Source organism: Plecotus auritus (genome assembly GCF_963455305.1).
Source record: "Plecotus auritus genome assembly, chromosome: 4".
NCBI classification, from domain to species: domain Eukaryota; kingdom Metazoa; phylum Chordata; class Mammalia; order Chiroptera; family Vespertilionidae; genus Plecotus; species Plecotus auritus.
In genome coordinates this window covers 99,519,766-99,536,281 of record NC_137775.1, presented here as the reverse complement: position 1 = coordinate 99,536,281, position 16,516 = coordinate 99,519,766, and the positions used below count along the sequence as shown (strand labels likewise).

General features: G+C 58.3%; 1 protein-coding gene across 1 annotated transcript in view; it reads right to left on the bottom strand.

Annotated features, from left to right (window-relative positions):
- The window catches only part of GRM4 (glutamate metabotropic receptor 4), a 105,965-nt gene that overhangs the window by 32,289 nt on the left and 57,160 nt on the right, over positions 1-16,516 (bottom strand). Inside the window, exon 4 of the mRNA XM_080663869.1 lies at positions 996-1,131. Coding sequence (XP_080519995.1) covers positions 996-1,131 — 136 coding nt within the window. The remainder of the gene's footprint in view (positions 1-995; positions 1,132-16,516) is intronic.

Here is a 16,516-nt window from a genome sequence, read left to right as displayed (position 1 = left end):
CAGCTCCCTAAGGGCAGGGCCTGAGGAGGCCCAGGGCTGCTGTCCCACCCGACTCTGCAAATGCAGGAGCGTGCCTCCCCCACCAGACTCTGAGCAGGGGCTGTGACCTCCCTCTGACAGGGGCTCCCCCAGAGCAGGGCTGTGTCTCCCCTCAAACTGGGGCGTCACAGAGGCCTGGCCCATCTTGGCCCTGAGGTCCAGTCTCTGAGAGATGGTAACATGAAAAAGGCAGGAAGGAGGGAAGGAGGTTAGGAGGGGTTCAGGGGTCATCTTTTAAAGGCACCGAGTTGGACCTGTGCCTGGGGCACCAGCGGCAGGTGTGCAGGCTGTGGACTGGCCTAGGGTTGCTGCACTGCATGGTCCCGGCACCTGGAGTCCACCTGCTCCCATTCTCCAGATGCAAAAACTGAGGCCCAGGAAGGGGACAATACTGCCCACAGTGAGTGTGTCCCCAAGCCAGGACTAGAACCACAGCCCAGGCCTTTCCCCGCTACCCTGAGCTCACCAAGAAAGGAGGGAGGAACTGAGACGTGGCCACCATGCATTAGGCACCTACTGCGTGCCAGGCCACTCTAAGGCCTTTGTGCCATTCCAGCACGCACTTTTCAAACCCCACCAGGCAGACATCCTTAGGCCCCTCTTTTTAAGCAGAAAAGAGGCCCAGAGATGTTGAAAAACTTGCCTGGGGTCTCAGAGCCAGTAGGAGAGAGAGCAGGATTAGCACCTAGGTGCTCTGGCCCTAACCCCAGGGCCATAGCCCCTCCATTACAGTACCTGCTTCCCATCCCTGGCGGGTAGACCGGTTGCAGGACACGGGGAGGGGAGAGAACAGGGGCGCCCACTAGCACTAGCCTGTGGCCCTGCCTGAGGGGTGTCCCAGCCCCACACTCACTCATCACCCTGCCCTCTGGACCCCTCTCTCGGGTCAGACTTGTGTAGGAAGGTCACCAGCAGGGATCCCTGGCTCCCCACCCCTGCCCCGCTGCCCCCCTCACCTGATGTCATCCTCATTGGCAAAGATGATGACCCCCCTGGCGTTCGAGGTCTCCAGAAGGCGACGGATGATCTTGTCAAACTCCCCCGGCTTGGGCTCCCGCGGTATCTTCACCGACTGGGCAATGCACACGCCCCCTGCAGGAAGGGGGCCAGTCAGCCTGGGGCGGACAGGAGAGCTGGAGTCTCTCTGCCCCTTTCCCCCCAACTCATACTCCCTCCAGAGAACAAGGCGGGAGCGCCCAAGTTCCAATACTCACCAGCTGGGTGACCCTGACATGTCACCTAAGTTCTCTGTGCCTCAGTTTCCCCATTATAAAGTAGGCAAGAGGCAATACAGCATTGTGTTTAGGAGCTAGTCTGCCTGGGTTCAAATCTGGGCTCTGCTGCTTACTACTGTGTGACCTGAGGGCGGTTACTGAACCTCTCTGTGCCTCAAATACATCATCTGTAAAAGTGAAGATAATATCACCACTGCTTCACAGGATTGTTGTAAATCTGAGTTAATGCATGTAAATAGAATCATATCTGGCACATAGTAAGTGCTGAGTAAACGCTGACTACTTCATTGGAACCGCACCGTAAGGATTTTTAGGAGTGAATCTTAGAGTGAGAGCAAAGCGCCCACCTGGGCCATCAGTGCCCCCCACGCCCACACCCACACCCACCTCCCAGGCCTCTGTCCCAGGCCCTGTGCTCACCAGCAGGCCCTTCAGAAAGCAGTGTGCAAGGGTGCTGGCTGGTGCCACACACCTGGGCAACGCTGCTGCAAACCCAGCTCCATATCATCCAGGCTCCAGGCTCCAGGCTCCTTTCTGAGTGCTCACAGGCCCTGCTCGGGCTCCAACTCTGGCCTGGCTGTTGCCTTGACACCACAGCCTCTCTCCCTGCTCCCCAACCCCCCCCCCCCCGCCCCCGCCTCTTATTTGTGGTCAGATTCCCAGCAGGAAGCTCTTGGGAAGGCTGTGCAGGGGCAGTGCTGCAGGAGGGGTGGTGCTGCACAGAGACAGGGGAGCTGACTGGAATCAGGGGGTCTTTGGGAGCCCTCCTGTCACTATGCCCCATTGCCTGCCAGGCTGGGTCCTGGGGGAGGGGACCAGGGCCAGCCTGCCTCTTGCTCACTCCTCTGCAAGAAGCCGAACTCACCCAGGCTGGCGGTTCACAGAAACCCTGGAAGCCTGTACCCCTCACCCAGCCGGTTCCCAGCCCCAGACTGTCCCTAGCACTGGCGAGGATGGGTATTACCCACGCATTTAAATCCCCCTGATCTCCTCATACAAAAGCACTGTGGACCTGTGTTTCTATCATCAACCGCATTTGACAGACGAGAAAACTGAGGCTCAGAGAAGAGAAGCGGCTGGCTCAAAGCTACAGAGTCCCCACGCCCCCCTGGCTGGAGTACAGAGGGGTATTCCCCTCCAGGGAATAAGACCCGCAGGGCCTCTGGTGGCAGAGTCAGGGCTCCATGGATGGAAAAGCATGAGGGATTATTCCTAATGAAGCCAGACCCTTTATTAAGACCATCACCCACCTCTGAGCCCCACTCAGGGGTCTTGGCCCAGCTCCACCTCAAACAGGAGCCCTTCAGGGCCCAGCCAATGCCTCAAGCCATCCACCATGGCTGGGCACCCCTGGCCTCCGAATGGCCTCCCAGTCCAGGCTGGGGCAACCTGAGGCCTCTGCATAGGCTCCCTGCACCTGTGTGTCCAGGCCTGGGCTGCAAGGGGCTCACTGTGCCGGGGGACACTCACCCGATGCCCCAGGGGAAAGGTGCCAACACCCAGCTCCACCCAAGAAGAGATTCTACCCATGGGCAGAGTTGGTAACCAGGGAAGGCTGCCCAGAGGCGGTGACCCTGAGCTGGGTCTTAGAGGGAGGAGGCATAAGCAGCCAGGCGGGGGCACTTTGGAGAGAACAAGGTACAGGGAGTAGAGGGGGCAGCTCCGTGCCAGGTGCCCGCCGGGCCTGAGGACACACAACACACACACTGTCACACCCCTGTCCCCGGGAAGGGCACCCCTGCCCCTCTGCAGCAGGCAAGGCAGCCATGCCCCTGCCCCCACCCTGCCCAGCACCCACCTCCCTTTCTGCCTCTCCCAGGCAGACCAAGCTCCTCCCTTCTCTCCTCAGATAACCAAAGAACTCCCATCCCCATGGTCAGGAGCTCATGGGGATGGAGAGGAGAGAAGGAAAGAGGGTCCTTGGCAGGACCGGGCCCCTCAGTCCCGGGGCACAGGAAGAGCCGAAGGGCCCCAGTCCGCTGCCCACGGCACTGCCCGGCACTAATGGCAGCCAAGCAGACACTCGGCTCCAGCTAAGCCCTCCATATGGCTGCTTTGCAGTTAGAAAGTGGGCCAACTGCAACATTTCTGCCCCATCTGGGGAGACAGATGGACAAGAGGAGGAGGCTGGATGGGGTGAGGGGAGCCACCTGGCTGCAGGAGGGAGGGGCCCAGGGGCCCAGGGGAGGGAGGCAGGATGGAGTCAATTGTTCTCCAACAGGGAGAAACTCAGGTTAAAGAACCTCTCTGGGCAGTGCCCCTGTGAGAGGTCCTGGAAGCCCCGCCTGCCGCCCAGGCATGTCTCGCATGCTTCGTTTTGCTGGTGAAGAAAGAACTAGGTGACCACAGCTCTGTCAGCGAGAATGTGAGTCACAGGCACTTGAGATGAGAGCATGGCCTGAGCTACCAGGCAGGAGGGGCGGGAGGGGGGTTGGAGGGGAGTTTGGGGGTTATGCAGAGCTCAGTGAACTATGGGGCATCTGACCCACATTGAATATTTCTCTGCAGATGTTACATTACTCATCTGAGGGCGGCATCGTCAGCACAGCTCCAATATACAGATGAGGAAACTGAGGCACAGAGAGGCCCAATGGCTTCCCCAAGGTCACAGACAGTCACAGGCAGAGCAGGGGTTGGCGACAGGCCGCCTGTCTCCCTCAGCCGCCCCTTCAGCCTGTCCACTGTGTCATGACCAAGGCCACTTGGGGAAGGGGTTGGGGTGTGGAGTCAGAGGGACATCTGGGGGCCGTGAGCCTGGGCGTGTCTGGGCATAGCACCTGACCTGGGGTAGGCACCCACTGCTGTCCCTGCCCCGGAGTGAGAGACCCAGTGCCAACGGGGCCTCTTTGCATTGCTGCCCAATTGTCAGCATGGCTGCTCAGGGGAGCCCAGAGCAGGCACACGGGGCTGGCTCAGCAGGCTCTTCCCTGGGGTGACACAAGCTCCCAGGAGTGGGTGGCCCAGCATCTGCCTCAATTGCCCTCCTAGCCCCCTTCCATAGCTAGAGAGGACTGGAGTGGCCCGGAGGGCACCCACTGCATGCTGGCCCTCCATGAATCCTCACACACCCGGGGGCAGGTGCTAACAGCCCCATCCTACAGATGAGGAAACTGAGGCTCAGAGGAACTAAGTCACCTGACAAGAGCTCACACAGCGGGAAGTGGGACTGCAATCCAGTCTATGTGCAGAGCCCCAGGGGAAGGGAAGGCCTGGGTCACTGAGCCACTGGGTCTGTTAACCCCCATCTCCTGCAGCGCCTCCCCAGCCCTGGAAAGACCGAGTCACACACCAAGCCCGCCAGCCCTCCTGTGTCAGCCCCTGCAGCATGGCTCCATCACCATGGAGACCGTGGCTAACACTCCTCAGCACCCTCTTCCAACCTCTGCACCAAGGAGGGGCGCTTCTTCACACCCTTCTCCCCGCTCCTGGTCTCTCATTGGATAAAATAAGAATCCATGAGTCCACTCGATAGTAAATGTGATCACATCAAACCCGTGCAGCAAGGAGCAAGCCCACTCCCTGTCTCCGGGCAGGGCTGGAACACTCCAATGTCCCGACTCCAGCACAGGATCACAAGGAGCGGGGCAGGGAGGAGTCTGAGTTCCCCATCGCCTCCAGGCCCTCCTGGGTCCCCCTTGGCAAGCCCCTCACTCTACACGCCAGGCACCCAGACCCCTGGCGAGCACCCAGCTGCCATGTGCCAGCTTCAAGCTGCTGCCCGCCAAGCCAGTGCTCCCACTGAAGGGCCAGGGCAGGAAGCCACAGCCACCTGCCAAGAACAGCTGAGCACATGGAGGTGACAGGGACCTCAGAGACCTCCTAGCCCAAGCTGGACTTGGAGGGAGGAGCCTGAGGCCAGAGAAGGGCAGTGCCCACTCCAGGGGAGGCTCTCACCAGGCGCCCGGGGTCCGCATCCAGGCCAGCCCTCTGACTGCTTCCCACCTGCTTGTCACTGTTACTGAGCCACAGGACTAAAGCCCAAAGTGAGGTGGGGCACCCCGTACATCCCAGGCCCCACTTCCCTCTCCCAGCTCCCCGACTCCCACCCCGCCCTCTCCCAGCCCCGCAGTGAGAGCCCAGCCCGCCCACCCCACCCGGCGCGGTGACCTGAGCCCACCCTGGCTCCACACCTTGCTCTCACCCGGTGCTGCCCCACCAGTCAACACTGGCTTACCCTTGGTTCCAACCCTCAAGGCCCTGCCTCTGCTACAAGAAAGCTGGACAGTGTGACGGACGAGTGTCACTAGAAGGCTGACCGCGGGGTGACGTCCTGCGAAGCTGAGTACGCCAAGTGCCCACAGCCAGCATGTCCCCTTCTCACTCCGGCCCAGAGAAACTCGCACGGGACGTGAGGACGGTGCACAGACAAGCGCACCACAACGTGTGCAACAGCAGCATGGAAACAGCAGCACAGGCAAGCTGTGGTGTTTGCACAGGGGGCTGTTCCGGGGTTCCGGTTAATAAGACAGCTCTCGTGAATCAGCGGGACAACGTCCTGCCTGAAAACGAAGTTGACTGAAGAGCCAACTGCAGCAGGATCCGTCCCTTTCCTGTAGTTTGAGGACAACATGCACTGAGATTTGCCTATGGCCACGCACACATATGAGGAAAGCTACATGAAGGCAGGAGATTCTGTCTGTTGGAGTCGCTGCAATCTCCCCACTGCCTAGAACAGTGCCTGGCACATACCAGGTGCTCAGCAAATGCCCCAGAGTGGCTGACGAGGACCAGAAGGGATCCCGCCACCTTCAGGGTCATGGTTACCTCAGGAAGCAAAGGACAGGACAGGGCTCCACGGTGGGCTTCCAGGCAACACGTTTTATTTCTTCAAGCAGAAATCAGAAGCAAATACGGCAAAATGTAAATGCTTTGTAAAGGCGGGCTCCAGGACCCAGGCCAGACACAGCTCTCGGACACGAGTGACACCAAAGGTGTCCCAGTCCTCACGTGTGCTGCCTGATGGAGAACCCACAGGTTCTCCCTTTGTCCCTTCATGACATGGGGCCACTCCTGGCATCCAAAGTTCCCAGGAGTGGGGACGGGGCCTGCCAGGAGCTGCTCTTATCCTGCCAGCCAGCCGGTCCCTGAAATCCTACCTTCCCCAAGGTGGGCTCCGACCTGGCCAGCCCCCCCGGGGCAACGCCCCCAGGCTCCAGCCACCTATCCTGACACGAATGTCACGTAGAGCCTCCACTACAAAACTTGATGTCGGTTTCCTATTGTGTTTGTGGTCTCCGCGTCCTTTCCCTTTGCGGTCGGTGACCTTTCCCGGTGTCCTCCGGGTCCGGCCGATGAATCTGTCCCAGAGTCTGCCCCACCTGCACTCCCCACGGCCAGGGCTGGGTCTGTGTGTTCACTCATCCATTCGTTCATTCGAGAAGTGCCCTGCTCAGTACCTGGCACAATCAGCCTTAAGAAAGGACAGCAAGTAAGACCTCTTCCGTGGGAACCAGGAGGGAGTCAGCCCAGGGGACGCTCCTGCCCCGCAGGGCACACCTTGGCAGGGGAAAGCCCACTGGGCGCCAGGCCGCCGCAGCCTTCCCCAAACACCGAGCATTCAACCACATGCCCTGCCCACCTCACCACTGCTCTTCCTCCAGGAGTCAGCACGCATTTCCTGAAGCCCAGTATGTTTCCGCCCGGGGTCAGATGCTGGGAGGCAGCCGTAAGGACAGCCCGGCTCCTGCATGCTGCCACATCACAGGGCAGGAGCAAAGGACACGGTCTTGGAGTCAGGGCAGGGGTGGAAGCAAGCTGGGCGAAGTGAAGCAGGGGGCTGGGGAATCCCTGCCTGGAGGGCAGGGCGGCTGGGCCAAGCCAGCCACTGAAGAGGCAGAGGCAGACCTGCACGCTGCTCAGATGTTTCCGGAAGAGCTGCCTTGCCCGAGAGCCAGGGGCTGGAAACACTCTGGACTTGGAAGCCCACCTCGGTGAGGCTCTCTGCTGAGTGGCCTCGTCTTCCTGCCCTCCCCGGCCGGGACTGTCCATGCCTGGCCCTCCATCAGCACAGGTGATCCAGGGAGCCTGCCCAAGGGGCGCTCTCCTTCAGGCTTCTTCCAGCTCCTTCATTCTCCCTCTCACCGGGAGACCCACCTTGCCAGGCCCCACGGCAGGATTGGGCCTTCCCCAGGAAGGAGCTAAACGGCCAGCCTGCAGGAGTGAGGCAGCCCAAGTGACCAAGATAGGGCACCGGATCCACAGCTCCCAGGGCACTGGACGCCCATGTCCTTGCTCCAGCGCCCAGGGCCCTGGGGCCGCATTCTACAACCCAGGCTGCTCACTGTGCCCGAGCAGCCCCGGGCTCTGGACTCAGACAGGGAGGAAAAATCCTCCTCTAGAGCATCAAACAATTTCCCTGAGGCCCAACCTCGCAGGGGGCACAGCCAGGCCTGCCCCGTCTCTTCACAGTCTGAGCAAGCCACCTTTAAATTTAAAAGGGGGAGAAAAACAATGAAAAGACAAATCCTAGGAAATCAAGTGGAAAAATCTACATTACAGCAAAATGTGAAGGCAGCATACTACAATGTGGAGAGAAAGGGGGGAGATACACAACCCCATGGGGACCCCCAGGCTCCCCTAGGTTCCCAGCAGAGAGGAAGGTGGGGGGAAGGCATGAGGGAGTCACCCTGGACCATATGGCCTCACACACATGCACACACATGTACACACATGCATGCATGCACCAACACAAGTGCTCACACCATCCTTCCTTCCTTCCCTCCCACTCCAAAACCAGGCCTTCTCCCCAAATTTGCACTCAGAAAAGGGAGCTACTCAGAGGGGCCAATGACTAATAAGGTGCTACTTCTTTTTAATTTTTTTAGAGAGAGAGGAAGGTAGAGGGAGAGAGAGATAGAAACATGGATGAGAGAGAAACAGTGACCGGCTGCCTCCAGCACGCCCCCTCCTGGGGATCCAGCCTGCAACATCGGGCATGTGCCCTGACCAGGAACTGAACCAGAGACCTCTTGGGGCATGGGATGGCGCTCAACCAACCGAGCCACACGGCCTGGCATAAGGTGCTACTGTTGTTTCCACTGGAAAGGACGCCTGAGCCTAAGTAAATGGAGCTCCATGGCGGACTCCAGGCATCAGCACTGTGGCCAGGGGGGTGTTTGAGGAGGAAAGCACCCAGGCCTGGAGTGAGTGCCCCTAACCTGAGGCTATTCCAGGGGGAGCAGGACTGTGCAGGACAGTGAGGGGAGGGTTTGGAGCTCCACAGGGGGCTAGAGGCAGAGCCAGGGTTCAGGCCTGGTTCCCAGCCACCTTCCCTGTCTGCTCCTGCTCCGGCTCCACTCCCCACCATCCAGTCTCACTCCAGCCTCATTCCAAAGCACAAATCTGACACGTGGCTCCCTGCCTCAGTGGCTCCCAGTGTGTGTGCATGTGAGTGCGTGTGTGTGTGTGTGTGAGAGAGAGAGAGAGAGAGAGAGAGAGAGAGAGAGAGAGAGAGAGAGACCCTCGAGGCCAACATTTCCTCCTCAGGCCTGCAGCATCGATCCTTACCCTGGTCCCTATCAGAATGCACCATCTTACCACATCTGCTCCCCAACAGGTTTGCAGAAGCTGCTCCCGCAGCCAAGGAGGACCCGGGGCTGGTCACTGCGGCCCTGCCCTTGCTGGGCCTCGGTCACCTCCTCGGCGTCTGCCTCCACTCGGGGCCTCGCGGGACCCAGCATGCATGCTGTGCCTGCTTGGGACAGGCAGTGGTCCATGCTTCCTGGGTGAATTAGCCGCCCAGCTGTCAGGGATGGGAGGGTGGCGTGGGAGGAGCTGCGAGCACAGGCGTGGGCAGATGCTCTGCAGGAACCCAGGATGGGCACCTGCACCTGCTCAAACCCTCCCACCTCCTCTGCAGGCCTCCCTAACCCCACAGCCCACTGTGACCTCCCCTATGTCACCACCTGGTCACGCTGAGTGCCCAGATGGCTGTGTGCACACCCACTGGGCACCCACTTCACACTTAGCACCTACTTCATGCCAGGCTCTGGACTACAAAGATAGTCCACCCACAATGTCTGCCCTGGCAGGACCCACCCAGGAGGTCCATGCACACACGTGGGCTGGGCGTCACGAACCCCTGGACATCTCTGAGTCCAGCCTTCTCTTGGGATTTTACTTCTTCACCTAGATGTGAATTCCTTGCTAACGGCGCTGAGGAAATGCATGTGGGAAGCAGAACAGTGAAGAAAAGTAAAGGGTAGCTGAGCGAATTGGTGGAGCCCCACGGGTCCCGGGCCTGGCACCAGCTGGGCCAGCAGAAAAAGGCATGAATATCACAGGCAGTGGTCCTGGGAGGAGGAGACAGGCACTGGTGTCCCCCCTGGCCCTGGCCCCCTGATGCACTCCATCGAAGGACTGCGCAAAGCATCCGGCTGAGGCAGAGGATGGTGGCTCCTCGCTGTGAGACTTCACACAGTTATTTAGCCTCTTTGAGCATCAGGCTTCCCACCTGCAAAATGGGGAAGGACTTGAAGAAACTCCACCCTGTGAAGCTGGAGTGCGGGTTAAATGTGATGGTGTCTGTGAAGGCCTGGGTCTGCCTCCGGGAGCCTGTGCCTTCGGGGAGTGGGCAAGGCCTGGTGTGGCAGGGCTGGAACGACAGGGACCTCACCACCCACTTGGGGTCAGGACCCAGGGCTGTGGGGTGCATGTGTCTGGGGACTGGCGGACGGGTGCTGGGCAGAACCCTGGGCCATAGCTTGAGGGTCCGGGGATTGTTCTGGGCAAGACACACATCCTTTCTTTCCTGAACAATCTCAGCACGCCTCCAACACACACACACACACACACACACACACACACACACACACACACGGTGACTCACACCCTCACAAATCAAATCCTATACCTCACACAACTTCACAGTCACAAACCCTCACACAGAGACCAATAGCTCCATCACAAGCATAGACCCAGAGACAACCTCATACAGCCTCACCCACAGGACATGCACACGGCCACACACAGGCACCCACACAGCCACACCTCTCCTGACCCCACAGCCACAGCTCAGGCAGAAGCCACAGAGCTTCACACAACCACACTCATCACACCCTACACAGTCACACCCTACAGCCACAAGCCTGCCTCGGCACTGTGAGCGCCTCCACTGCTGCTGGCAATGGGCAGCGGGTCACTGCCATCCAGCTCAGCCTCGTGGCCCCACGTGAGGCAGAGTCCTGTCTCTTCTGAAGCCCTCTCCCTAGGCCCACCAGACCTCACTCACCCAGCCCTGCCCCTGCAGGGGAATGGGCTGGGTCTGCCAGGGGCACAGGCATCAGAGGGCTGGCCTGGTGTGGCTCAGAGGGCTGCCTGAGCACAGGTAGGGCCCATGTCCCAGCTCAATCACCTGCTCGCTCCGTCATAAAAGCCACTTCACCCACCCTCTCTGAACCTCCATTTCTACGTGTATAAAACAGATGCATTATCCTCACCCCGGACAAAGGGATCACCTGTGCACAGGCCGGCCTGGGGCATATTTTGGGAGGGGAGGTTGGGGCTTTGGGCCACCCGTCTGAGTGGCTGGGGAGCAGTGCCTCTGAGCCCAGCAGCTGTCCCCTCCCCAGGAGGCGGCTGGGCAGCAGCAGCCTCATTCAGAGCTGCATTATTCATGGCTCTCAGCTCTGAGCAGAGGGAAATGTGCTGAGTGATCGACCTTATATCTTAACACAAACCCATTTAGGCAAAACACCTTTGAAGCAAGAAACAAAGAAAAAAATAAAAAAGGAAATGAACGTGTTTTGAGGCCGGTGATGAGGGGAGGGGGTTAATGGGGGGGACAGGGGTGCAGAGGACCGAGAGATGGCTGGCTCCTGGCCTGCCCCCACCCCAAGCCGCCTTGGGAGACCACTGCCCTGGCCCAGGCCCCACTTCCCCCACTCTCAGTGATGAGAATGAGGGAAAACCACCATTTCTCAGACTTGGTTCAGAGAAGGGGAGTGTGGCCCCGGACTGCTGAGAGTTCATTCCGAGTCCTCTGCCCAGGAGCCACAACCGTGAGACCCACAACCCCTTCCCCCATCTGCCCCCAGCTCCAGGGACACAGCTGGGGTGAGGTCACACAGCAGCTCCTCACCCCTCCTCAGCCTCACAACTCCACACGATACCACAGCAGGACCACTCCCTCCACCACAACTCGGACTCTCCCACCCTGGAGCTCGTGCTGGTTCCTCTCCCAGAAGCACCCCCCTGCTTCTCCACCTGCCATCCCCACCCAGCCAAGGGGCCCAATCTCTCCTTCTCCATCTCCCCAAACATCTCAGACCCTCCCCCAGTCAGAACTCACCGCTGCCCGCTTGCTCTCATCACACCCTCATGGCTGGCACTCGCTACCCTCTGCCTGAGCTGTGGCCGGTTCTATAATTCTCATGCTTCAGGGCGTGAGGGCTGGAGCCAGGCTGCCTGGGTTCAGATCGCAGCTCTGCCACTTCTTAGCTGTGTGGCTATGGATAAGTTACTTAACCTCTCTGGGCCTTGTCTCCTCAAAACAGAATGTGAATAATAAGTGAGTTAATACCGTGGTCAGCAAACCGCGGCTCGCAAGCCACATGCGGCTCTTTGGCCCCTTGAGTGTGGCTCTTCCACAAAATACCACGGCCTGGGCGAGTCTATTTTGAAGAAGTGGCATTAGAAGAAGTTTAAGTTTAAAAAATTTGGCTCTCAAAAGAAATTTCAATCGTTGTACTGTTGATATTTGGCTCTGTTGACTAATGAGTTTGCCGACCACTGAGTTAATACATTAAAGTGCTTAGGACAGTGCCTGGCATGGAGCAGTCATTGATTTAGCAACAATTTGCTAAGCACCTCCCAGTACCAGGCACTGTCCTAGACACTGAGAGTATGGCCATGAATAGGAAAGCCAGAAATCCTGCCCTCAGGGGGCAGACAGCCGTCTATGAAGTAGATGATAGATGCTAAAGAATGAACGAACGAATGAATGAATAAATGAACGAACAGATGGCCTAGTTAAGAGCTGGCCTATTGTCCAGGTCTTCATGCCCCATCTTCAGCTCCTGTCCCTCCTCTTCCTGTCTTCCCATACTCACTCCCTTGCCCCATCCTGTCTTCTCCACTCCCCTCGCTCACTGTCACACACACCCTGCTCCCTCATTATTCCATGGTCCCTCACGTTCATGCAGCACTCCTCAGTTTAATATTTTTTCACATGGCTCTCATTAGATCCTCCCAATCAGCCCAGTTTAGGTATTGCGTCCAATGTACAGATAGGAAAACTGAGCCCCACAAACCAGAGCCTAGTCCTGGCTGCCTTCACCTTCCCTTTCTCCAGCCCATCTTCTCCCTGCTTCTCCTTCTCCACCTTCCTCTCCCTCCCACCTTATGAGGTGACTGGCAAGTTGCCTCTTCTCTCTTCGCTATGGGGCAGACAGGCAGCCCCTACTCTACCCCCCTCCAGTTCATTCTCCCCCCTCCTCTCTCTTATTGCTTGTCACTTTGTCCTCCTTCCTCTCCCATCCCAAGGCCTCCCTTGGGCCCAAGACGTCTGCAAATGGTCATTAGCTTTCCTTCCGGCTCATTAAAAATGAGAGTTTGTGTAGAATATCCATATGATCATTCTGTCTACAGAAAATGGAGCACGGCTATAATGCACCATGGAAAGCTGGGAGGAAGAGGACAGTCGCATGGGAGGGGGGAAGAGGCCAAGTGCTTACCCTTGGGGTCCGAGGCCTCGGAGGCAGCCCCGCAGCCCCCTTTCTTGGCCTTTCCGGTGGCTAATGCACCTATTTTCATCATTCTAACCACAACCAATGAAGTGGGACTACAGTTATCCTCATTTTACAGATGAAGAAACCGAGAACCGAAAAGGAAGAGTGGTTTGTCCAAAGACACAGAGCAAGCCCGTGGCCAGCCCGGGGCAGCACTCGGCCATGGCCACTCACCCCCTGGTGGGCTTGCTGCCCCTCCTCACTCTCAGGAGGAGGTGGCATGAAGGACCAAATTCGGTCACGAAGCTCCCCTCCCACGGGACTGACCCACCCACTCTTCAAGGCTCCCCTCCCACCGCCCAGCCTCAAGAAGACCCCCTCCCCCATTCCCACCCTGCCCCACCCCCACAACAGTTTAGCCAGATGCAGAGATTTTTGGAAACAACTGCTTCCAAATCTCTCATCCCAGCTGTAAAACTGCATTCAGACTTGCCTCGTCCCTGAAAGAATTTGCAGCAGTGCCCAGAAATAAACATATTTGGCTAAAAAAAATTGATAACAAAATCGAGGAGAAGGGATCCGCACTTTACAAATGAGGCTCTTGCTCAGCGTGCACAGACTGCAGAACTGGAGAGCGGCTTTTGCTGGGGACCTGAGCTGACCAGAGCTTCCGGAAATGTCTCCGGCCTGGGCGGGGCGGGGGGGGGGGGGGGGGAGGCTATCCATGGTGCTGAGGCCAGGAGTGCCCACGCGATGCCCCTCTCTCTGCCCACAGGTATCCTGAGGGCAAGTCCAGTGGGCTCAAACTCAAAGTACATCCCAAATCTATCCTCACCCCCCACACCCCCTTCATCACTTCTTGCCTAGATGAGAGCAGGAGCCTCCTCTCTGGCCTTCCTGACTCAGACCCACATCCTTTTCCCCACATTCGGCCAGCGGAATCCTATTGAATCCGAGTCCATTCATGTCCCTCCTCTGCTCGCAGCCCTCCACTGGCTCCCAACTTACTCAGAGCAAAGCCCTAAGTCCTCACAGGGACCCAGAGCCCTGGGCGACGTGCCCTTCCCCTCCTGCCTCTTGGCTACTCCCCAAATGCCAGGCAGGCCCCCACCCCGGGCCATGCACTTGCTGGTTCCGCTGCCTGAGGCTGTCTCCCCACAGATCTCCACGCGGCTCACGCCCACGCTGTCACCGCTGCAGGAAGGCCTTCCCTGACCACCTGCCCCCTCTGCCACTCACGCTGCAGTATCCTTCCTCCTGGCGATGCCCAGGAGCTCCTGGTGAAATTATATAGCGATGCACTTACTTGCTTACTGCAGGCTGTATCTTCAGTGTCACGACTCAATGCCTGGCACACAGTAGGTGCTCGATAAATATTTATTCATCAAATGAATGAATTACTGTGCTGAGGTGGGGAGGAAAGGGCTGAATAGCAGGAGACAGGAACGTCCCAGTTCCCTTCTTGCCAGCATAGTCCTGGGTCAGCACTGAAGGAGTGACTACTGAGGGAGGGGACGTGTCCTGCCCCACCTCCCAGGCCTGTTATGCCCACTTTATAAAAAATTATTGATTTCAGAGATGAAGGGAGAGAGAGGTAGAAATATCAATGATGAGAAAGAACCATTGATCGGCTGCCTCCTGCATGCCCCACACTGGGGATTGAGCCCGAAACTGGGCCATGTGCCCCGACCCGGACTCAAACTATGACCTCCTGGTTCATAGGTCGATGCTCAACCACTGAGCAACCCATGGCTGATGATCCCTGTCACACACACTCCCCATCATAGAAGCCACTCTGCCTCTTCCTTGCCTGGCCCCCTGAGAGCAGTGCTCCTAGGTCCGTCCATCTGACTGACACCAGTGCTTCCCTGGAGAAGCAGGTGAAGAGAATCCAATGCCCCATTAAAAGGAGGGCTCCGCCTCCCTCCCCTTGAGCTGCAGAGCCGGGCAGTGTTAGAGTGGCCGAGTGCAAACCCCACTCTGCCCTTGACAAGGCCTCAGGCAGCCCAGGCCCTGGTCACTCCCCTGTAAAATGGGGACAATTCTCAGGGCAGCTGTGCAGGGACCAAGGTGGGGCCAGGCCTGGCAGCTTCTATAACAGTTAATGACACCGTCCTAAAAATATGTACATTAAAACAAAAGGAAGTTCAGGGGTCTTCACAGGCCAGGCTGACTGAGGCCAAGGCAGGAGGCAGAGCGTTGGGGCCAAAGGCTCTGGAGGAGGGCACACAGAATAACAAGGGCAAAGGGCCGTGGGCAGCCCTCGGCGTGTCCACAGGCAGGAGCCTACTGAAGACTGTACATAGCCTCTTCCGGGGCTCACGGGTGAGGAACTGGGGGTTCAGGGAGGGGAAGTACCTTGTATGAGGTCACCTAGGAGTAGGAGATGGGGCTGACACAGGGCCCCCCCAGGACAGTCCGCAGCCACATACCGGCCAGCAGCAGGAAGTCTCAGGTGGAAAGGAAAGAAAATGGTGAGCCTGCAGGGCCGTTCCGAGGAGCAGAGAATAAGAGGGGGGACTTGCCTTAGCTACATCTCCAAGGACCTCAGAATGGGGACTCTGAGGCCTGAACCTGGGAGGGCAGGGCCTACATGCTCTCGGTGAGGAGGCTCAGGTAAGGGCAAGACCGTGAACTTGAGAAAATGGGGTTCAAACCAGGCTTAGAGATTTACTTTCAAAAGTATCAGAGGCTGAGAAACCAAAGAGGCTGGAAGGGCTGAGGACACGGGTTGCTGTGGGTGCGGATACTCGGTGGGCACAGGTCTGGGCCCAAAATAGTAGACACCCTGGAAACCAAAGGCCAACCCTGTGGTACCCGGACCTCCGTGTGGCAGTAGGAAAGCTTTGCCCTGGGTGAAGGTGTGAAGACCCAGGTCAGGGGGACCTCAGAGGTCCTGACACATCACCTTCACACTGACGATGAACTGGGGCTCAGAGAGGAAGTGACCCACCCAGGTCAAACCGCCACCCAGAGCCAGAGCCAGGGCAAGACCTGGGCCAGGCTCCCAGCCCAAGCCCTCTGCCCCCTCCACTCTGGTCAACAATGAGGAAGCCCACACCTTGGCAGCTTAGCCTAGTGAGGGCCCAGGCTGTGCTAAGGGCTTCATCAGTACTGACTCAGTGCTCACAGCAACCTGTGTGGCCGATACTGTGACTATCCCCACTTCCCCAGGTGAACCCTGAGGTCCGGAGACTTCAAGTGGCGGCTCGAGGTGGCACAGCTCCCGGGGGCAGAGCTTGCATCCAGGCTGTTAACCACTCCGCTCTACTGTGTCACCCAGAAAAGGACAGGATTCAGGAGGCCAAAGCCACAAAGGGGCTGCAACCAGCAAAGGGACATGTTTTAAAGCCCAAAGAAATCTTCAAGTGCCTGTGCCACAAAGGAGGCCAGAGAGAGAAACGGTTGCTCCGTCCAAGAGGGAAAGGCCGAGCATCCGGAGCAGCAGGCTCGTCTGACATCCTGCTGTCACTCCCGTTGAGCTGAGGCAAATCCAGACATCACTCTATCTCCTGCTCCCATCGTGATAGGACGGGGCGAGCACCTCGAGACGGAGAGAGCAGGGAACGTAACACT